General features: G+C 45.5%; 1 protein-coding gene and 1 pseudogene across 1 annotated transcript in view; one reads left to right on the top strand and one right to left on the bottom strand.

The window, feature by feature from the left end:
* LOC130490028 (netrin-1-like) overlaps positions 1–435 on the top strand; it is a 31747-nt gene extending 31312 nt beyond the window's left edge. The window contains exon 7 of the mRNA XM_056863820.1: positions 107–435. Coding sequence (XP_056719798.1) covers positions 107–435 — 329 coding nt within the window. The remainder of the gene's footprint in view (positions 1–106) is intronic.
* Positions 436–3767: 3332 nt separating this feature from the next.
* Positions 3768–6864, bottom strand: LOC130489652 (sulfotransferase 2B1-like; annotated as a pseudogene).
* Between the last annotated feature and the right edge of the window lie 17244 nt (positions 6865–24108).

The following is a 24108-nucleotide window of genomic DNA, read 5'->3' as shown; positions in this document are numbered from 1 at the left end:
TACCGGCAAAGGAAGTGATGTCATCGTTCCAGAATGTATTATGTGACCGTTCGGTTACTGATGGTTATTTCTCTATTTTTCTTGCAACTGTCCCATGAAACTGCAGTTCTCCGCGCACAGCTGATGGCCATGGAAAAATCGGGCACATGGTGGAAATTCACCGCCACGGTCCTAACTGTCTTCCGCCAGCGCCATGTGCCCATTCGACGGGGCGAACAGCCGTTCTGGGTGCCCGAGCAGGATTTGGCGTGCCGGTGCCTCTACCTCCACGTCGGCAAATCTTACCTGGTCATTGGGAACGATGAAGAATCACCGGACCCGGCCCGCTTAATCCTCGATAAAAACAGTCTGGCCCTGCCTTGGAGGGATGCCTGGGCACATAAACTACGCAGTTTCCAGCAGCAAAGCAGAAGAGGAAAATGCCGGGTCGCCTGAACTACTGTGTTAGGTAGGGGTCAGGGTGGGCAGGAAATCAGGCTGGGGGGAAAAACCCAGAACTGGGGCGGTAGCCACATAGGTAATTACCTGTTCAAGCTTTGAGATACACTCTAGTTCTGAAAGCCAGAATTGCTGCTAAAGGAAAAATCCTACACTGCAGAAAAACACAAATCCCCAGAAGGAATTTATGGCAATCTGGATTTTGGTTTTATTACAACTACACAAGGCCTTTCGGCCATCCTCTAAAAGGGGGCAAGTGGTAGAATTACAGTTATTTCCTTTTTTCCAGGAGCTCAGGCTGAAAGATCACATGAACTCATGAAGCTGCCTTCTACTGAATCAGATCCTTGGTCCATCAGAGTCAGTGTTGTCTACTCAGAATGGCACCGGCTCTCCAGGGTCTCAGGCAGGGGTCTTTCACATCATCTACTTGCCTAGTCCCTTTAACTGGAGATGCTGGGGATTGAACCTGGGATCTTCTGCATGCCAAGCAGTTGCTCTGAGCCACAGCCCCTCAGGAACTTGCCTTAGACTATGCCCAGTGGGGGGAAATATTTGGGTATAAGATGGTGGTCAAATCTGGCAGAGGGAAGTAGAAAAAGAAACAAGTTAAACAGGCTGTATGAAGTCTGAGGCAATAGCGGAAGCAGCCGAGCTGACATATAACTGATCCAGGTTGCCAATAAGAACTGCTGAAATCCCTCAGCACTTCCCCCCATCACTTAGGGTTGCCAACTCCAGGTTGGGAAATACCTGGAGATTTTGGGGATGGAGCCTGGAGAGGGCAGGGCTTAGAGAGGAGATGGTATGATGCCATGGTGCCCGTCCTCCAAAGCAGCCATTTTCTCCAGGGGGACTGATCTCTGTAGTCCAGAGATCAGTTGTAATTCTAGGAGATCTCCAGGCCCCACCTGGAGGTTGGCCACCCTACCATAACAAGCGATCAGGCGAGAATCAGGGCCGTTTGGAAAGGCTTATGTCAGACTCTTCCAACATCAGGCAAGATCATGACCTCTAACCTCAGATGTACTTGTTGAAATGATGTGCAAATATATTTTCAAAATCACTGCCTTGTTCTTGATAAAAGAGGGATGTGTGAGGGAGGAAAGATGAAAGACAAACATGCCTGACCTGGGCTGGCATTGGGGAAAATGAAGGTTTGAGGACGGGTTTTTATTGTGCTTGGAACTGTTCCAGTATTGGTTGGTAGAGGGGCTTTTAAGTCGTAAGGGGCTGTAAGTAGGGTTGCCCACCTCCAGGTAGTGGCTGGAGATCTCCCGCGATTACAACTGATCTCCAGCCACTAGAGATCAGTTGACCTGGAGAAAATGGCCGCTTTGGCCATTGGACTCTGTAGCATTGAAGCCCCTCCCCAAACCCTGCCCTTCTCAGGCTCTGCCCCCAAAATCTCCAGGTATTTCCCAACCCGGAGCTGGCAACCCTACTTTTAAGGAAGGATAGCGATATAAACGCCCTCTACTGAGATGCCATTTTGAGTCAAGTTTGGGGCCTGGCCTGGCTGTCAGGCATCAGAGTTAATAGCCAGGCCTCATATGTTAAAACAAAGCTTTGCAAGAAATTTAGGGTACATATAGGGTTGCCAGGTCCTTCTTCTCCTCCTGCGGGAGGCTGTATTGTGAAAGTGTGTGCGTGCATGCGCGCCGATGCATGCGCGTCACTTCCGGTTCAGAACCGGAAGTGCCACCTCGCGGGGGGGGCTTATACCTCTACGTTTGAGTGGTAAAGCGGCCCTTTACCACTCAAACTAAGAGGTATAAGGCCCCTCGCGAGGCGGAACCTCCGGTTCTAAACCGAAAGTGATGCGCGCGGTATGCACGCGCGCATGCACGTTTGCCCGCCGACCCTCAGGTGGTCGGCGGGCAGAGGGGCAAATTGCTGGGGGTTTGCCGGCCACCAGCCGGCACCTGGCAACCCTAGGTACATATAAAGTGCAAGGCCTAGGTTCCTTTAACTGTCATGGCTTCCCTTCACATAAGAAAGGCCTCAGGGTATGTGTGTGAGAGAGATACAGTTCCCAGAATTCCTCGGAGAACGCCATGAGAGCCAAACCAGTTGAAAACCACTTTCCCTTCGCGTAGTCCTGCTAGACCCACTAACTACCTCCCGGTCACCATCTCCAAATTATGGCTAAAGCAAAGGCTCCATCTAGTGTACAGTCAGGATAGCAATTACTCTTTTATTCATTCGTTTGGGGTGGCATAGGGGGTTACCGCACTTGTATTCCCAGCGATGTAATAAGAGTTTGAAAATGTAATAAAAAATACTGTTCGCACTTTCTGTGTATTCCCACCGATGTATTAAGAGTTTGAAAACGTTATAAAAAATACTGTTCACACTTTGTTTGCCCCCTTTAGCTGTGAAGACGTCTTCCAACCATTTATAAGCAGTTGTATCCAAAAACCCTTTAAAAGCGATGTTTTTTATTACATTTTCAAACTCTTAATACATCGCTGGGAATACAAAGTGCGGTAACCCCCAAAGCTTTACACCTATTGACAATGGTTGCCAAAACAAAACCCCTACTTTATATTCCTGACAAACAAAAGGCAGGCAACACAGTAAACAGAGATCTTCCTTTCTTTATTAAAAAATACAACTAACCGCCAAAAAAATACAGAAGCATATACAAACAATGATTTCTAACTGCCCAAACAAATAAAAATACAATAAAACAAGAATGATCCTAGAACAACGCTACACAAATTGATCCTTAAAACGCTTGCTTTGAAAAACTTGTTTTTATTCTATCGGAAAGTTATTTGCAGCAACTTTACCTAACACATTTTGCCAGATTTTAATAGCGGTGGCACAAAACTTAGCAGTGTCAACACCCTGGGATTTTCATCCGTGGGCAGCTTTTGAGCCCACTGCACACCCGAGCAGCTTGGAAGCTTATAAACAGAGGTCCAAAAATGTTAAAAAGGAGGCATGGACAATGAAAGGAGAAAAGGGAGCACCCAGGATTCTGCCAAGTAGAAAACTAGCAGGTCAAAAAGAAAGCGAAGCCAAGTTTTTCTTCCTGGCCTAAGCACGCAGCCCTACCCACCACTGCAGCTGATGTCTAGGAAAAGCACGACCACATTCTTCTGATCGTATAAACAAGCCCTCCGGCTTGCTTCAGTTTCCAACTGGTCATGGCTTAGAGTACAGACTTTCACTGGAATCTCGAAATAGGACTCATGGCTGGCATTTCTGTGTTTCCCATGGAAGCAGTGGTCCCTAGCAAGTTGAAGATAGGAAGCTAGTCCTCAAGGCAAAGAGCGGAGTGTTAGTAAGTAGAAGAAAGCAGCCCTAATATTTCCCTCTCCAAAGCTCAAGGGTCCTGATGGGTTTTGCTTTGGAGGTCATCCCAGGGAAATCTGATGTCCACCTCCTTCATCTTTTGCTGGTAGAGATGATGAAATGCAGCACTCTGCTCTGGGGAGAAGTGATTTTTCCAGTCCCCAGAGATCCCTAAAAAGTAGGGGGGAAAGGGGAGTCATTACCCTACAGCACCACCTGTCAGCAGAACTTAGAACTGCGGACATTTCCATAAAGCGCTTCTTTCTCCGCCAGCTTCCGTGTTACCTTTTCGAAGGAAGGGGCTGACCTTTTGGTCCATAACATCTTCAGGAACGAGGCTGTAATTCACCATCCTGTTGCCCTTCATTGTCTCAAAGGAGGCGTTCGCCACAACAGAATCCACAGCGGAGGCATCTAAGTCCTTGCCAAGGAATTGGCAGATGTGGAGGACGGTGCCCCGGAGATTCTGGGGAAAGGGGAAACCGTGGGTTGGAGCTACAGGGCCTAGGTGGCCAGTGGATCTGACCCAGGGCAGCAGGGAATGAGGACCAAGGTTGGTTGGTTTGTTCTAAGTCACTCACCTGCAGCAAATCATCGTAGGTCAGAAGCAGAAAATTTTCCCGGTTCCTGTAAGCCAACCAGCCCTTGACGTGATCAAACCAGGAACCAAAGAGAACTGGGATGCAAATACAGAAGAGAAGATGTTTTATTTTCATTAGTTTAGGGGAAAAAAAGCAGAATTGACATTTTAAAGACAAGATAAAAATATTGAACACATGAAGCTGCTGTGTACTGAATCAGACCATCAAGGTCCATCAAAGTCAGTATTGCCTACTCAGGCCGCCAGTGGCTCTCCAGGGTCTCAGGCTGAAGTCTTTCACATCACCTGCTTGCCTAGACCCTTTAAGTGAAGATGCCAGGGATTGAACCTGGGACCTTCTGCATGCCAAGCAGATGCTCAACCACTAAGCCATGGCCCCTCTTCCTGGCTTTCCAGGGTCTCAGGCTGAGGTCTTTCACATCATTCGCTTGCCTAGTCCCTTTAACTGGAGATGCCGAGGATTGAACCTGGGACCTTCTGCATGCCAAGCAGAGGCTCTACCACTAAGCCATGGCCCCTCCATGGCTCTCCAGGGTCTCAGGCAGGGGTCTTTCACATTACCTACTTGCCTAGTCCCTTTAAGTGGAGATGCTGGGGATTGAACCTGGGACCTTCTGCATGCCAAGCAGATGCTCTAGTCAGCCGCAGCCCCTCCCCTAACTGCCTAAAATCTTGTATATGAGGAATCCAACTGCAGCCTTTCCATGGGCATAAGACAACCTGTTCTGGATCCAACCCCCACTGATTAATTTACACACGCAAGGAATGAACAGCCCAAGGAGAGACTGAGAGCAGATTTACATAATACTGGTAAAAAAATTGCAACAGATTTGAACTGTAAGCTGCTTTTGAGTACCAATTCGACTGAAAAAGCAGGGTATAAGTACACCTGAAAAACGTTCGTAACAGAATCATTTGACAGAACTGATACTATGCTGAATGTTAAAACATAACCATGGTTACTTCAACCATGATGCAAAACTGGGTGAATATGAAACAAGGTCAAATCAATCAGATTTGCCAATGGCACCGTACCCTTATTGTATGTAGGTCAGCCCTGTGACTTACTAAGAAACCACTGGGAGGTTTAATCTGAAATAGTACCAAATAGTACAGAATTGTCAAGCACTCCCGCACACTTTATTTCACAAGAGGTGGGAGGAAGTGAATGTGGAGAGGGCAAAGCAGCTAAGGGAATCACAAATGCAGCACAGTGTGGACTCAAAAGGGAAGGAGGAGGTGATTCACATCTGTCCCTTCTTGCTATCTCTCTCTGTCACTCAAGAACTAAAATACTCTGTCCTGCTGCCTCCTCAGAGACCTCAGGATTCATGGCTACCAGTTCTGCCAGCGTACTTTTCCCTGCAGCAAACATCTCGGTGAATTCGCCAAAATCCTCCTTGTACTCCAGGAATGTGGACATCTTGGCATAATAATAGAGCGACACGCAGACATCTCTGGGGTCGCGGACAGTATAAATGGCCTGGGGAAAAAAAGGTTGTTGGGGGGTTGGAACCACTTTGTTCCAGCAGTGCTCAACCTGGGAGGGGGCCGGCCTAAGGAGGCACGATCGCGAGGGAGATGCCCCTAAACGTGGCCAGGAGGCCGTGCCAATCCCTGCTGCCCTCTCCTCCCAGTCTATGCAATCCAGCTGACTCTGTGCCCCCATCACAGACCACTCATACAGTCACCTTGGCCTGCGAGGTGAAAAAAGATTCCGGGAAGACCGTGTGGGGCAAGTGAGAGGTGATGAGACGGGGGCTAGGCCGGCTCTCCAAGTAGTCCGCTGCCGTCTTCTGCTCAATCCAGGGGACCCGTTCCCAGGAGGGGACTGACTGTGACAGCGTGGGATCCCCATTGCTGTAGATCAGGGAGAGAATTTCCTGCATCCAGGTTGTCCCTGGGGGAGGGGGGTAAAAAAAAAAGACGACAAAAACATTCTCTACTGATTTCCTTGAATCTTAGGGTTGCCAGCCTCCAGGTACTAGCAGAAGATCTCCTGCTATTGCAACTGATCTCCAGCCGATAGAGATCAGTTCTCCTGGAGAAAATGGCCGCTTCGGCAATTGGACTCTATGGCGTTGAAGTCCCTCCCCTCCTCAAGCCCCGCCCTCCCCAGGCTCCACCCCAAAAACCTCCTGCCGGTGGTGAAGAAGGATCTGGCAACCCTATTGAATCTGCAAGAAGCATCTCTGCTCGACTTTTTGGAAACGTACAGGCATGCATCCAGGTTATGGTTCCCTCCCGCTTCCTGGCTGGCAGAGTTCCTTTGCCTTTTGCCGGCAGCTTGACATGCAGTGGTTCAACAGGTGCTGCTTTCCACCTCGCTAGAAAAGCTGCAACTGTTGGAATTCCTACCTGCTGTACAGCTGAGGGGGCTTACCATGCCCCATGCCAAGAAGTACTTCCCTTTTTCAGGCCTGAAAATCCAAGGCAGGCATGCATGCAGGGTGTCTCACCAGATTTAGGGTACGTGAGGTTGAAGACGTCGCTGTCGCGCACCTGGAAGCTCCGATGGGCATACCGGACGCTTGCCTTAGTATGGACAAGGCTTGGAAGGGTTATTCCACCGTACTCTATGGAGCCTGTTGCCTGTCCGGCCATAGGCCTTTTGTGGGGGGAAACGAAGGTAGAAAAATATATGAGGCCTACATTTCCCACCACTGGGGAGGAAGGAAGCAAGAAAGCCCACCCTTCAAACAAACAAGGAAACAGGATAGAGGGAAAGCACCCAGCCCTTGGAACAATTATTGGAGGTGTGTATGGTGGAGGCAGGAAAGAGACGGGGTTGCGTCCCATAGAACATTTCTGGTTTTGCACGAGCAGGAACAGAAGACAATAACCACAAGCAGTCTTTGCATAAAGTCAACTTTGACTGTATCTTGCTCTGTATTTCATAGAATCATAGAATTGGAAGAGACCACCAGGGTCATCTAGTCCAACCCCCTGCACAATGCAGGAAATTCACAACTACCCCCCACACACCCCAGTGACTCCTACTCCATGCCCAGAAGATGCCCAAGATGCCCTCCCTCTTATGATCTGCCTAAGGCAGGGGTGGGGAACCTCAGGCCCAGGGGCCATATGCGGCCCCCGAGGACATTTTTTGTGGCCCTCGGGAGCTCCGGGGCCCTGCTGCAGAGGCGGGGCGCAGGGCGGCCCTCCCAGAGGGTGCTTACAGTGGTGCTGCGGTGCCCTTTGGACCTCCTCTCACCGACTGTCGGCTGTTGAGCAGCGAGAGGGAGGGGGAAAGAGGCTGGTGGCTCCCGGCGGCAGAGCATGCATGCAGAAGCCAATTGGGCTTCGGGGGGGGGGGTCTTTTGTGGACTCTGGGGAGGAAAGGGCATGGAGACTGGGGCCCAGTCACGCGGGGCTCTGTGCGCCACCGGGTGCGTGTGTGGGCAGGGGAGGTTGGGGCCCGGTCGCGCGAGGCCAGCGGGTGTGTGTGTGTGGGGGGGGGGAAGGCTTTTCTCTCTTTTCTTCCTCTTTTTCTTTCACTCTTTCTCCTTTCTCTCCCTCTTTTTCTTTCTTTGTCTACCTCCGTCCTTTTCTTTGTCTCCCTTCATCCTTTTCTTTCTTTCTCCCTCTCTCTCCATTTCTTTCTCCCTTTCTCTCCCTTCCTCCCTTTTCCTCTTTCTCTGTTTTCCTTCCTCCCTTGCCGATCGACTGCGGGCTGTGCCCCCCTGGCACCTCGTTTGCTCGGGCGCACTGCTGGCTGCCCTTCCACCTGGGAGGGGGGAGTGAGGGCACCCTGCAGGCCTTCTCTGTGTGGCCTCCCCTGGGGTTGCCAACCTCCAGGTGGTTAAGTTAAAGAACAACAGCATGTGGCTCAAAAATAGGTAATTTATAATAGATTCACATTCAAACAGACTCGGTACTCAGACCTAAATTCAAAATCATATGCGATTCAATTACACTTGATACAACCAAAGCAATAAATTTCGAAGGGATTCAAAGGAATTACAATTCATTCCCAAACAAATTCATTCCCAAACCATGGGTATAAAAGTTCAAATCAAATAAGGTCACTCCAGACCGTCACAGTACGTTCCTCCTTTGGTGGTGATTACCCCACTTCTCTCCGGGGAAGAGGCAACAAAGTTCCAACTCACAAAGTGATGATGTTCCAAATCATAAGATGACGTTCAAAATCATAAAAAAGACGACACTTCTAGATAAGTTGTCGTTTCGCCAATCCGGCTTCTTCAGTTGTACTTAAAAATTAATTCTTTTATGCAATTCGGGCACTCCGCCTCTATAAAAAATGCATTTAATAGGCAATGGTATTATAACGTCATTTTTCAAAACATTAAATTAATATGAAACATATTAAATTCCATGTATTGCAATCTTACCCCAATAGTGATAGACCAGACACGGCTCAAGACCCAAACAGGCTCCTAGTTCCTACTGAGAGGTTGTGAAAGCTAAGGGGAATAGTACTCAGAGTTATAGATGGGAGTCAGCTGTGCATCCAATACAAACTCCTAACCTGCTTAAAGGAAACTTGACAAGTCAAATTCATGATTGAGTCCCGCAGGAAACATCGTTTTAAAAAGAAAAATGAGTTTCTTTTCCTGTCTATGCAGGATAGTGGTAATATCCTGTTGGTGATAGGAACGAGGTGTATACTTCCAGAGGGCAAAAAATAAAATATCATTTTCGGAATGTCCTTTGTCAAGGTAATGCTGCGTGAGTGGAGCATCTAATACCTTTGCCCGCAAGCGCGCCCTGTGCTCCCCAATCCTAAGCTTCAGTTGTCTGGTACAGGAGCCAATGTAAAGAAGAGAGCAGGGGCAAGAAATTGCGTACACAGTATTCCTTGATGAACAATTAGTAAAATGCCTCAGTTGATATTTGAAATTGAACGCAGAGGAGCTCACTTCTTTCACTGGTAAACTGAGCGAACAGACTGAGCAGGTTCCACACTTGTGGTGGCCAGAAATCATTGGTCTGGGTTTAGGATCAGAAAAGTCAGTTTTAACCATGTAATTCTTCAGTGACTGGGTTTTCCTCAGGCCAAATAGGGGAGGTTGCTGACATCCAGGTACATTCTGCAAAATGTGCCAGTGACGATTGATTATTTTTTTGATATCATATGTCAAATGATTAAACTCCAAAGAGCCATAGACTCTGGGGGCAGTCTCACACTTACGACCTTCACTGCGTAAAAGGGAATTCCTTTCAGCTAGATCAGCCCGATGTTGAGCTTTCCTAATGCTATCTTCTGCATAGCCCCTACAGCGTAACTTTTTTGTTAGTTCTGAGGCTGCCTTGTTATAATCATGGTTAAAGGTGGAATTGCGTTTTAGTCTTAATAACTGGCTGTATGGTAAATTGAGTTTGAGATGGAGGGGGTGATGTGAATGAAAGTGCAAACCTGCCCCTAGGTCCGTAGGTTTGTGGAAAGGTTTCACTGCAATGGTGTTTTGCTGGGTCCTAAAGACCGTCACGTCTAGAAAGGAAATGGATAGCTCACTGAAAGAGCCCGAGAATCGTAAGTGCTCATCTAGAGAATTGATCCATGTGTAAAATGAGGAGAAACTGTCTGATGAATTCAAAATAAGAAACAAATCATCAATAAATCTAAAATAACATTTAACATGTGCCAAAAAAGGATCACTATTATACAAAAGCCGTTGCTCAAAAGATATCATATACAAATTGGCAATCGATGGGGCGCACGCTGCGCCCATAGCAACTCCCTGGGTTTGAATGAAAAACTGGTCCTTGTATCTAAAAAAATTGTTCTCAAATAAAATATCAATCAAACTTAATAGAAAATGTGTAGGTGGCAATAGATTCTCCCGATGATTCAGTCTCTCTTCCAGGATGCTTCTAGCACTCTCCAATGGAATGTTTGTATAGAGTGCTGAGACGTCCAGAGTAACAAATACAGCTTCTGGAGATATTTCCATGTGTTCAATTTTAGTAATGAAATCCCTGGTGTCTTTAATGTAAGAGGGAGTGTCCTTCACCATGGGTTGAAGAAAGGATTCTATGTATTTTGAAACAGGCTCCAAAAGACTGCCGGTTGCTGATATAATAGGTCTTCCAGGAGGATTTTCTAAAGTCTTATGGATTTTAGGCAAAGAATAAAAAATCGGAACTCGAGGGTATTTCACAAACAAAAAGTCAGCCGTAGGTTTTTCTATGTAGTTAAGAGCCAAGCCTTCATAGAGAACTGTTTTGACCACATTTGAGATCCTATCAGTAGGATCCCTGGAAATACGTTTGTAGAACCTAGTATCCTGCAGTTGTCTCATATTTTCATTGTTATAATTTTGGGAATCCAAGATCACGATGGCCCCTCCTTTATCGGCTGGCCGGCAAACAATGGATCTGTCTTCAGACAGTGATTTCAAAACGGACATTTCCTCAGAGCTTATATTAGATGGGGTGTGATTCTTCCAAGCCTTGCGTTTCTCCAGTTTCTCCACATCACGGAGAACAATGGATTGGAAAGTGGAGATGTGATGACTGACGTTTTTTGGAATGAAAGTGGACTTTGGTTGGAAAGTGCGAATTGGTGAGGATTGCCCCCTGAAAAATTCCTTCAACTTAATAATTCTGAAGAATTTATAAAGATCCACCCTTGTTTTAAAAGCCGAATAGCGTGGAGTGGGTACAAATCCTAAACCTAAATTGATAACTTTCTCTTCTTCTGGGGTAAGAGTTCTGGAAGATAAATTCACAATGAGGTTATTGGTCTCTAATGGCAATTCTGATTGCTATGAGGGTTGCACTTGTTTTTTACGGGGAGCCCTAGGGGGACCCCGTTGAGGTTTGGAGGTATAAGAAAAATCTCTACGGCCTGAGCGCAATTGGTAGGAGGAGCCGTACGACCCACCACTTGAGATGCTAGAATTGCCTTGCTCAGAGGAGGAGGCTTCTGAGTCAGAACCTCTGGCCCCACCCATTCTGCCTCGGTAATTACGCTGTTGTCCCTGCCCATGCCAAAAATATACCCTATTATTGGCGTAATCGTCCTGATCCCGCTGAAATTTCCGGTTTTTATACACCTCAATATCAGTTGCATATTTCTCCAAATCCTTCTCTAGTTGGTTTAACTGAGATTCATACGCCTCTTCAGTGATAGAATCTTTTAACTCTGCTTTCAAGCTGTCAGCTTCTTCCTTGGATGTTTCTGATTCCTTGAGAGATCTCTCAATAACTAACATCATGAGGTCCACTGAGCATTTGTTTAATATGGCCATCCATTTCTCATTGAATTCTTTATCTGTTCTGTATAAAGCTGGTGATTTCTGAATTCTTAGCCCTCTGGGGATAATGTCGTTCTCAATATATTCTGATAAGGTTAATGCATGTGACTCCGCTCTAACACTCCGTTTTAAAGTATTCCAAACTTTAGACATATCCCTACTTGGTGTTTTGCTAACTGTTGGTTTCTTGGGTAATAATTTGAATATCCTATCTTTATCAGAGCTCGAATAGCTAAATAAAGTAAGCTTGTGAGCCATAGTTTTAGATTATCTCAGAGAACAAGATACCTATGCTGGAAAAGACTATAAGTTAAAGAACAACAGCATGTGGCTCAAAAATAGGTAATTTATAATAGATTCACATTCAAACAGACTCGGTACTCAGACCTAAATTCAAAATCATATGCGATTCAATTACACTTGATACAACCAAAGCAATAAATTTCGAAGGGATTCAAAGGAATTACAATTCATTCCCAAACAAATTCATTCCCAAACCATGGGTATAAAAGTTCAAATCAAATAAGGTCACTCCAGACCGTCACAGTACGTTCCTCCTTTGGTGGTGATTACCCCACTTCTCTCCGGGGAAGAGGCAACAAAGTTCCAACTCACAAAGTGATGATGTTCCAAATCATAAGATGACGTTCAAAATCATAAAAAAGACGACACTTCTAGATAAGTTGTCGTTTCGCCAATCCGGCTTCTTCAGTTGTACTTAAAAATTAATTCTTTTATGCAATTCGGGCACTCCGCCTCTATAAAAAATGCATTTAATAGGCAATGGTATTATAACGTCATTTTTCAAAACATTAAATTAATATGAAACATATTAAATTCCATGTATTGCAATCTTACCCCAATAGTGATAGACCAGACACGGCTCAAGACCCAAACAGGCTCCTAGTTCCTACTGAGAGGTTGTGAAAGCTAAGGGGAATAGTACTCAGAGTTATAGATGGGAGTCAGCTGTGCATCCAATACAAACTCCTAACCTGCTTAAAGGAAACTTGACAAGTCAAATTCATGATTGAGTCCCGCAGGAAACATCGTTTTAAAAAGAAAAATGAGTTTCTTTTCCTGTCTATGCAGGATAGTGGTAATATCCTGTTGGTGATAGGAACGAGGTGTATACTTCCAGAGGGCAAAAAATAAAATATCATTTTCGGAATGTCCTTTGTCAAGGTAATGCTGCGTGAGTGGAGCATCTAATACCTTTGCCCGCAAGCGCGCCCTGTGCTCCCCAATCCTAAGCTTCAGTTGTCTGGTACAGGAGCCAATGTAAAGAAGAGAGCAGGGGCAAGAAATTGCGTACACAGTATTCCTTGATGAACAATTAGTAAAATGCCTCAGTTGATATTTGAAATTGAACGCAGAGGAGCTCACTTCTTTCACTGGTAAACTGAGCGAACAGACTGAGCAGGTTCCACACTTGTGGTGGCCAGAAATCATTGGTCTGGGTTTAGGATCAGAAAAGTCAGTTTTAACCATGTAATTCTTCAGTGACTGGGTTTTCCTCAGGCCAAATAGGGGAGGTTGCTGACATCCAGGTACATTCTGCAAAATGTGCCAGTGACGATTGATTATTTTTTTGATATCATATGTCAAATGATTAAACTCCAAAGAGCCATAGACTCTGGGGGCAGTCTCACACTTACGACCTTCACTGCGTAAAAGGGAATTCCTTTCAGCTAGATCAGCCCGATGTTGAGCTTTCCTAATGCTATCTTCTGCATAGCCCCTACAGCGTAACTTTTTTGTTAGTTCTGAGGCTGCCTTGTTATAATCATGGTTAAAGGTGGAATTGCGTTTTAGTCTTAATAACTGGCTGTATGGTAAATTGAGTTTGAGATGGAGGGGGTGATGTGAATGAAAGTGCAAACCTGCCCCTAGGTCCGTAGGTTTGTGGAAAGGTTTCACTGCAATGGTGTTTTGCTGGGTCCTAAAGACCGTCACGTCTAGAAAGGAAATGGATAGCTCACTGAAAGAGCCCGAGAATCGTAAGTGCTCATCTAGAGAATTGATCCATGTGTAAAATGAGGAGAAACTGTCTGATGAATTCAAAATAAGAAACAAATCATCAATAAATCTAAAATAACATTTAACATGTGCCAAAAAAGGATCACTATTATACAAAAGCCGTTGCTCAAAAGATATCATATACAAATTGGCAATCGATGGGGCGCACGCTGCGCCCATAGCAACTCCCTGGGTTTGAATGAAAAACTGGTCCTTGTATCTAAAAAAATTGTTCTCAAATAAAATATCAATCAAACTTAATAGAAAATGTGTAGGTGGCAATAGATTCTCCCGATGATTCAGTCTCTCTTCCAGGATGCTTCTAGCACTCTCCAATGGAATGTTTGTATAGAGTGCTGAGACGTCCAGAGTAACAAATACAGCTTCTGGAGAAATTTCCATGTGTTCAATTTTAGTAATGAAATCCCTGGTGTCTTTAATGTAAGAGGGAGTGTCCTTCACCATGGGTTGAAGAAAGGATTCTATGTATTTTGAAAGTTTGTATTGGATGCACAGCTGACTCCCATCTATAACTCTGAGTACTATTCCCCTTAGCTTTCACAACCTCTCAGTAGGAACTAGGAGCCTGTTTGGGTCTTGAGCCGTGTCTGGTCTATCACTATTGGGGTAAGATTGCAATACATGGAATTTAATATGTTTCATATTAATTTAATGTTTTGAAAAATGACGTTATAATACCATTGCCTATTAAATGCATTTTTTATAGAGGCGGAGTGCCCGAATTGCATAAAAGAATTAATTTTTAAGTACAACTGAAGAAGCCGGATTGGCGAAACGACAACTTATCTAGAAGTGTCGTCTTTTTTATGATTTTGAACGTCATCTTATGATTTGGAACATCATCACTTTGTGAGTTGGAACTTTGTTGCCTCTTCCCCGGAGAGAAGTGGGGTAATCACCACCAAAGGAGGAACGTACTGTGACGGTCTGGAGTGACCTTATTTGATTTGAACTTTTATACCCATGGTTTGGGAATGAATTTGTTTGGGAATGAATTGTAATTCCTTTGAATCCCTTCGAAATTTATTGCTTTGGTTGTATCAAGTGTAATTGAATCGCATATGATTTTGAATTTAGGTCTGAGTACCGAGTCTGTTTGAATGTGAATCTATTATAAATTACCTATTTTTGAGCCACATGCTGTTGTTCTTTAACTTATAGTCTTTTCCAGCATAGGTATCTTGTTCTCTGAGATAATCTAAAACTATGGCTCACAAGCTTACTTTATTTAGCTATTCGAGCTCTGATAAAGATAGGATATTCAAATTATTACCCAAGAAACCAACAGTTAGCAAAACACCAAGTAGGGATATGTCTAAAGTTTGGAATACTTTAAAACGGAGTGTTAGAGCGGAGTCACATGCATTAACCTTATCAGAATATATTGAGAACGACATTATCCCCAGAGGGCTAAGAATTCAGAAATCACCAGCTTTATACAGAACAGATAAAGAATTCAATGAGAAATGGATGGCCATATTAAACAAATGCTCAGTGGACCTCATGATGTTAGTTATTGAGAGATCTCTCAAGGAATCAGAAACATCCAAGGAAGAAGCTGACAGCTTGAAAGCAGAGTTAAAAGATTCTATCACTGAAGAGGCGTATGAATCTCAGTTAAACCAACTAGAGAAGGATTTGGAGAAATATGCAACTGATATTGAGGTGTATAAAAACCGGAAATTTCAGCGGGATCAGGACGATTACGCCAATAATAGGGTATATTTTTGGCATGGGCAGGGACAACAGCGTAATTACCGAGGCAGAATGGGTGGGGCCAGAGGTTCTGACTCAGAAGCCTCCTCCTCTGAGCAAGGCAATTCTAGCATCTCAAGTGGTGGGTCGTACGGCTCCTCCTACCAATTGCGCTCAGGCCGTAGAGATTTTTCTTATACCTCCAAACCTCAACGGGGTCCCCCTAGGGCTCCCCGTAAAAAACAAGTGCAACCCTCATAGCAATCAGAATTGCCATTAGAGACCAATAACCTCATTGTGAATTTATCTTCCAGAACTCTTACCCCAGAAGAAGAGAAAGTTATCAATTTAGGTTTAGGATTTGTACCCACTCCACGCTATTCGGCTTTTAAAACAAGGGTGGATCTTTATAAATTCTTCAGAATTATTAAGTTGAAGGAATTTTTCAGGGGGCAATCCTCACCAATTCGCACTTTCCAACCAAAGTCCACTTTCATTCCAAAAAACGTCAGTCATCACATCTCCACTTTCCAATCCATTGTTCTCCGTGATGTGGAGAAACTGGAGAAACGCAAGGCTTGGAAGAATCACACCCCATCTAATATAAGCTCTGAGGAAATGTCCGTTTTGAAATCACTGTCTGAAGACAGATCCATTGTTTGCCGGCCAGCCGATAAAGGAGGGGCCATCGTGATCTTGGATTCCCAAAATTATAACAATGAAAATATGAGACAACTGCAGGATACTAGGTTCTACAAACGTATTTCCAGGGATCCTACTGATAGGATCTCAAATGTGGTCAAAACAGTTCTCTATGAAGGCTTGGCTCTTAACTACATAGAAAAACCTACGGCTGACTTTTTGTTTGTGAAATACCCTCGAGTTCCGATTTTTTATTCTTTGCCTAAAATCCATAAGACTTTAGAAAATCCTCCTGGAAGACCTATTATATCAGCAACCGGCAGTCTTTTGGAGCCTGTTTCAAAATACATAGAATCCTTTCTTCAACCCATGGTGAAGGACACTCCCTCTTACATTAAAGACACCAGGGATTTCATTACTAAAATTGAACACATGGAAATATCTCCAGAAGCTGTATTTGTTACTCTGGACGTCTCAGCACTCTATACAAACATTCCATTGGAGAGTGCTAGAAGCATCCTGGAAGAGAGACTGAATCATCGGGAGAATCTATTGCCACCTACACATTTTCTATTAAGTTTGATTGATATTTTATTTGAGAACAATTTTTTTAGATACAAGGACCAGTTTTTCATTCAAACCCAGGGAGTTGCTATGGGCGCAGCGTGCGCCCCATCGATTGCCAATTTGTATATGATATCTTTTGAGCAACGGCTTTTGTATAATAGTGATCCTTTTTTGGCACATGTTAAATGTTATTTTAGATTTATTGATGATTTGTTTCTTATTTTGAATTCATCAGACAGTTTCTCCTCATTTTACACATGGATCAATTCTCTAGATGAGCACTTACGATTCTCGGGCTCTTTCAGTGAGCTATCCATTTCCTTTCTAGACGTGACGGTCTTTAGGACCCAGCAAAACACCATTGCAGTGAAACCTTTCCACAAACCTACGGACCTAGGGGCAGGTTTGCACTTTCATTCACATCACCCCCTCCATCTCAAACTCAATTTACCATACAGCCAGTTATTAAGACTAAAACGCAATTCCACCTTTAACCATGATTATAACAAGGCAGCCTCAGAACTAACAAAAAAGTTACGCTGTAGGGGCTATGCAGAAGATAGCATTAGGAAAGCTCAACATCGGGCTGATCTAGCTGAAAGGAATTCCCTTTTACGCAGTGAAGGTCGTAAGTGTGAGACTGCCCCCAGAGTCTATGGCTCTTTGGAGTTTAATCATTTGACATATGATATCAAAAAAATAATCAATCGTCACTGGCACATTTTGCAGAATGTACCTGGATGTCAGCAACCTCCCCTATTTGGCCTGAGGAAAACCCAGTCACTGAAGAATTACATGGTTAAAACTGACTTTTCTGATCCTAAACCCAGACCAATGATTTCTGGCCACCACAAGTGTGGAACCTGCTCAGTCTGTTCGCTCAGTTTACCAGTGAAAGAAGTGAGCTCCTCTGCGTTCAATTTCAAATATCAACTGAGGCATTTTACTAATTGTTCATCAAGGAATACTGTGTACGCAATTTCTTGCCCCTGCTCTCTTCTTTACATTGGCTCCTGTACCAGACAACTGAAGCTTAGGATTGGGGAGCACAGGGCGCGCTTGCGGGCAAAGGTATTAGATGCTCCACTCACGCAGCATTACCTTGACAAAGGACATTCCGAAAATGATATTTTATTTTTTGCCCTCTGGAAGTATACACCTCGTTCCTATCACCAACAGGATATTACCACTATCCTGCATAGACAGGAAAAGAAACTCATTTTTCTTTTTAAAACGATGTTTCCTGCGGGACTCAATCATGAATTTGACTTGTCAAGTTTCCTTTAAGCAGGTTAGGAGTTTGTATTGGATGCACAGCTGACTCCCATCTATAACTCTGAGTACTATTCCCCTTAGCTTTCACAACCTCTCAGTAGGAACTAGGAGCCTGTTTGGGTCTTGAGCCGTGTCTGGTCTATCACTATTGGGGTAAGATTGCAATACATGGAATTTAATATGTTTCATATTAATTTAATGTTTTGAAAAATGACGTTATAATACCATTGCCTATTAAATGCATTTTTTATAGAGGCGGAGTGCCCGAATTGCATAAAAGAATTAATTTTTAAGTACAACTGAAGAAGCCGGATTGGCGAAACGACAACTTATCTAGAAGTGTCGTCTTTTTTATGATTTTGAACGTCATCTTATGATTTGGAACATCATCACTTTGTGAGTTGGAACTTTGTTGCCTCTTCCCCGGAGAGAAGTGGGGTAATCACCACCAAAGGAGGAACGTACTGTGACGGTCTGGAGTGACCTTATTTGATTTGAACTTTTATACCCATGGTTTGGGAATGAATTTGTTTGGGAATGAATTGTAATTCCTTTGAATCCCTTCGAAATTTATTGCTTTGGTTGTATCAAGTGTAATTGAATCGCATATGATTTTGAATTTAGGTCTGAGTACCGAGTCTGTTTGAATGTGAATCTATTATAAATTACCTATTTTTGAGCCACATGCTGTTGTTCTTTAACTTATAGTCTTTTCCAGCATAGGTATCTTGTTCTCTGAGATAACCTCCAGGTGGTGGCTGGAGACCTGGCAACCCTAGCCTCTCCCCCCCACACCGGGAGATCTACACCTGGTATGGCCCCTGAATGATGTCATAAATGTGCAAATGGCCCTTGGCAGGAAAAAGGTTCCCCACCCCTGATCTAGCCTCTGCTTTAAAACCTCCAGAAAGGAGAGCTCACCACCTCCCGAGGAAGCCTGTTCCACTGAGGAGCCGCTCTAATTGTCAGAAAGTTCTTCCTAATGTCTAGACGGAAACTCTTTTGATTTAATTTCAACCCGTTGGTTCTGGTCCGACCTTTCTGGGGCAACAGAAAACAACTCGGTATTTCCGCTTGCTCAATTTCAGTAGCTCCCCCCCCCCCACATAATAACCTTCTTCGATCAAATCATACGGCATCTCCAAAATGGACTATAATGCCTCCAGTAGCAGTGGGATTTTTGTATGTAGAAACACTGACTGGAAAAGAAAAAATCAAAACCAGATCTTGGGTTCCGGGTAGCTCTCGTGGGAACGGAACGGCGCGAAATTCAACTTCCCTTTCGTTATCGCGTGGTGGGATCCAACCTTCTCTTTATGGTTCCCTGTATTTCTTCCCTTGCTGGTTTTACCGAGGAGATAAACCACCCACCTTTCCCAGGCTTGGATCCCCAGCAAAGCTCGCTTTCTCAGTCCCCTCCGGCCTCCTCTTCTGGTGCTGGTATCCTGGTTCTTTGCAGTACACTGTGCTGAGAAAGAATCTAGACTTCCGGCTACAGGAAAGTACAAAGGGAGACTTTGTCCCTTTGGGGTGGGGTGGGGGGAAGGAAGCCAGTGTGGCAAAATCAAGGTCACATCTCTCCACGGACCGATCTTCCTGCCTCTCGCATGCCCGAGCTCTGAGATCACACGACACTCGATCCGCCTCTTAAGCGGCAACTTCCCCTTTCCGTGGAATCCTCAAATAAGCACACTGTACTGAATCGCTTAACTCTGAAAATTGCTATTCCTTGCCCCAAGCGGGAGACAATGCATGTCGCTCTCTGCGCAAGAACTAGGCTGTGGCTCCCAGGCCGGCCCCTGCCATGCTTTCCATGGAGATGGCCTTCTCCCTCCCCCTCTCTTTTAATTTCTCTGGACAATTCTGTTGGAGAACCCAGGAGTCCTGGTTCCCACGGGCAACTATTCTTTCCCACGGGGCTTGGTAAAGGCACCTGCTTTTTGAAGAAGAAGGAGGAGGAGAAGGAGTTGGTTTTTATATGCTGACTTTCACCACTTAAGAATCAAACCGGTTTACAATCACCTTTCCCTCCCCCACAACAGACACCTTTGGAGGTAGGTGGGGCTGAGAGAGTGTGACTAGCCCAAGGTCACCCAGCTGGCTTTGTGTAGGAATGGGGAAACAAATCCAGTTCACCAGATTAGCGTCCGATGCTCACGTGGAGGAGTGGGGAATCAAACCCGGTTCTCCAGATCAGAGTCCACCGCTCCAAACCACCGCTCTTAACCACTACACCCCGCTGGGTCTCCTTTTTCCTTGACAAGAGGACTTATGTGCCTATAGTGGAGTTTTGGCACATCCTTCTACCTATACGAGTATTGCTTGTTTAAGGATGGCGACTCTGCCTCCTTATTTGGTGACAGAACTCTCCCATATCCTGGTGCCCTGCCTTCGAACACAGAACCCGTTTCTTCTACCAAAGCGGCTGCAGATATTAGCTCCTCAACCAGCCTAATTAGGTTGCCACTTGACACACACACCCCAAACCCTGAACAGGCCTGCCCTTGTGCCAACGTGGTGTAGTGGTTTAAGAGCTGTTGTTTGGTGGACACTGATCTTGAGAACCAGGTTTGATTCCCCCCTCCTCCACATGAGAGGCGGAGGCTAATCTGGTGAACCGGGTTGGTTTCCCCACTCCTCCACATGAAGCCAGCTGGGTGACCTTTGGTAGTCACACTCTCTCAGCCCCACCTACCTCACTGGGTGTCTGTTGTGGGGAGGGGAAGGGAAGGTGATTGTAAGCCAGTTTGATTCTCCTTTAAGTGGTAGAGAAAGTCGGCATATAAAAACCAACTCTTCTTCTTCTTCTTCTTTACCAGAAATTAAACCGAAATTAGCAAGCGAGGCTGCTCAAAGCAAAAACATAAAACATTATCGCCGACTAAATATCTTCATATCGAATTGGAGCGAAAGGCACAGGAGCAGTGGCCAGGAACAAAGTTGGGCACCATCAACCTAACTTATTGCCACTCTGTTCCTCTTCCAAAGGGATTCTCATCCCTTTTTTTCTTTTCTTCCTCCACTGGGGCTGTAACCTGCTTATATGTGTGAAGAAGCCACCGCAGAGCGATGGCTGCCGAGAGGATTCCTGTTCTTGCCCGATTCCTGTTCTTGCCCGATGCCAACTCAAAACACAATAAACAGGATTTTCAATAGAGAGGAATCTGGCTGAGAAATCACCGAGTGTTGTGTAACCAAGCAATAAGAGATTAAGTAACGTACAAGCATGCGTAAAGCACCGCACTGATGCTGCTGGACCAATCTAGTTTACTCACCTTCCTCCGGTCTTACTCTCTTACTCCCACCCACCCCCTTCAGAGGAGTTCTGCCCCCTCCCTGCTTTCCCCCCACCTTTCCTAATAAATCTACAGGTGCCACTTCTCTCCACCACCCCCACCACCCCAGGCACAGCCATTGGATTTCTGCTGGGTTTTGGATTTCTGCTGGTTTTCCTAAAAGCGGGGTTTCTGCTTGTTTTGCTAAAGCCAAAGGAGCTCTGATTGGGGTTTTTAGCCCACCCTACCACCTAGTTTATCTTGCTAGATCACTCATCCTAGCATTCACATTCTCATTGAGAAGGATCGCTCTCCCTTTCCCCGGTTGCCGAGAGCCTCTCCTTACAATTGTCCCCCCCTTTTTAACCCACTGAGCCCCCTTCTCAACTAAAATCATAACATGCAGGGTGTAGAGAGTTCAGCGTTTCTCCTATACAATATTTTGCAATCCTTGCAGGAACCCTGTAAGGTATTGCTATTCCCATATGGGCTGAGGCGTGGAGAGTTTGCCTGCGGCGATCAAGTGAGTTCAAGGCTAAGGCATCATTTGAACCCATGACTTCTTCCCCATCCAAGGCTCATCCACGGTACATATGCTGCCTGTATTCGGCCACGCCATTTCCCAGCCCTTCTCAGCTCTCAAACTAATAAACCTCAGTTCCCCTCCCCGAGAAGCGAGAAACCATGGCTCCCAGCCCTTCCCTTCTCATAACCTACTAAATTTCACTTCATTCCCAAGGGACCCAGGAGTCCTGATTTTGCGATAACCAATCCAATGAAGGCAGAGCTGGGCGGGACTTCCCTTTGAATAAACTTCGAAGCGTTGCCTCCTTACTAGGGAACCACAGTGTTAAGGTGGCCCAGCAGAGATGCTCTTGGATCTTGGTTTCCAGCAGACATGCCAACTGGCCAGAGATGTTGCCGCCGGGGCCAAAATGCTACCCTGGTGGCCAGTGGCCAAAATGCTACCCGGGTGGCCAGTGGCCAAAATGCTACCCGGGTGGCCAGTGGCCAAAATGCTACCCGGGTGGCCAGTGGCCAGAATTAACGCATGCAAAGCAGGGGGGAAGGGGAGGAATAAATAGCCAAGCCATCTGGAGTCAGACGTCATTATAGGTTTAGGAAATAAATCAAATAATGAGGAGAAGCTTGCGGCCCAAAAACTGGCTGACTGGTTCACAGCATGTGAAATTAGGGTTGCCAACCTCCAGGTGGCGGCTGGAGATCTCCTGCTATTACAACTGATCTCCAGCCGATAGAGATCAGTTCTCCTGGAGAAAATGGCCGCTTTGGCAATTGGACTCTATGGCATTGAAGTCCCTCACTTCTCCAAATCCCACCTTCCTCAGGCTCCACCCCCAAAATCTCCAGGTATTTCCCAGCCTGGAGCTGGCAACCCTATGTGAAATTCAGAGCTGGGGGTATTTCTGAGGGGGTTTGAGGGCTGCCACCTGTAACAGTTACCTGGTACCAGTGAAGTTGTTATTGGGGAAAGCTTTCATTTGTCTCCTCCGCCTCCCCTCCGCACCCTGCTTCTTTGCCCACTGACCCACAGCTTTGGTCTCCTTCTCCTGGGCATCTCTGTTGTGTGTATTTTTAGTCCCAGCCAACCTGACACTGTCCATGTAAACGTGTACTGGAAAAGCGACCTTTTATGACTCTTGTTTGTGAGTCCGATAAAATGTTCACGTTTGTAAGTGTGAAGGGATCTTGGACTTGTACCCCAAAGACCTGGGTTCAAAACTCTCTTCTGCCGCAGATTCCCTGCGTGGCCTTGGTCAGTAACTCCTTTTCAGCCTTTCAGCCTGATGGATCTTGGTGGAGAGAGTAGGCCGGACCTTTGGGGTAGTGTGGCTCATAAACCTCAGTAGAGATCCACCACAGTGGCAGAACAGACCATCATGTATATTTAAAAAAAAATTCAGACAATGTTCAGCTGGGTGACCTTGAGCTAGTCACTGTTCTCTGAACTCTCTCAGCCTCACCTACCTCACAAGGTGTCTGTTGTGGGGAGAGGAAGGGAAGGAGATTGCAAACCGGTTTGATTCTCCTCAAAAAAAGCTAGAGAAAGTCAGCATATAAAAACCAACTCTTCTTCTTGTTTTTGAACATTCATTCACCCCACAAGTGATGTAATAAGCTCATACCCTGCCAGAAATGCTGTTAGTCTCTAAGGTGCTATTGGACTCTTGCTCTTTTCTATTGTCGTGTGTGTGCGTGTGCGTGTTAAGTGCCGTTAAGTCACTTCTGACTCATGGTGACCCTATGAATCAATGTCCTCCAAAACGTGTCCTGTCCTTAACAGCCTTGCTCAGGTCTTGCAAGTTGAGGGCTGTGGCTTCCTTTATAAAGTCAATCCATCTCTTGTCGGGTCTTCCTCTTTTCCTGCTGCCCTCAACTTTTCCTAGCATGACTGTCTTTTCCAGTGACTCTTGTCTTCTCATAATGTGGCCAAAGTACGATAGCCTCAGTTTAGTCATTTTAACTTCTAGGGTCAGTTCAGGCTTGATTTGATCTATAACCCATTGATTTGGGTTTTGGTTTTTTTTTGGCAGTCCAGGGTATCCGTAAGACTCCTCCAATGCCACATTTCAACGGAATCTACTTTCTTCCTATCAGCTTTCTTCAATGTCCAGCTTTCACACCCATACATAGTAATAGGGAATACGCTGGCATGGATTAACTTCATCTTGGTTGCTAGTGACACATCATATCTACTGCTACTGAATCCTATGTTAGTGTCAACTTGATGGTACACAGAGATATCACTTCCTGTGACCACAGTGGCTTGAGGGGGGTAGGGTTGCCAGGTCCCTCTTCACCAACGGCGGGAGATTTTGGGGCGGAGCCTGAGGAAGGCAGGGTTTGGGGAGGGGAGGGACTTCAATGCCATAGAGTCCAATGGCCAAAGCGGCCATTTTCTCCAGGTGAACTGATCTCTATCAGCTGGAGATCAGATGTAATAGCAGGAGATCATAGAATCATAGAGTTGGAATGGACCACCAGGGTCATCTAGTCCAACCCCCTGCACAATGCAGGAAATTCACAA

The sequence above is a fragment of the Euleptes europaea genome, chromosome 18 (assembly GCF_029931775.1).
Source record: "Euleptes europaea isolate rEulEur1 chromosome 18, rEulEur1.hap1, whole genome shotgun sequence".
In the NCBI taxonomy this organism is placed as follows: domain Eukaryota; kingdom Metazoa; phylum Chordata; class Lepidosauria; order Squamata; family Sphaerodactylidae; genus Euleptes; species Euleptes europaea.
This window is presented reverse-complemented; position numbering and strand designations above follow the sequence as displayed.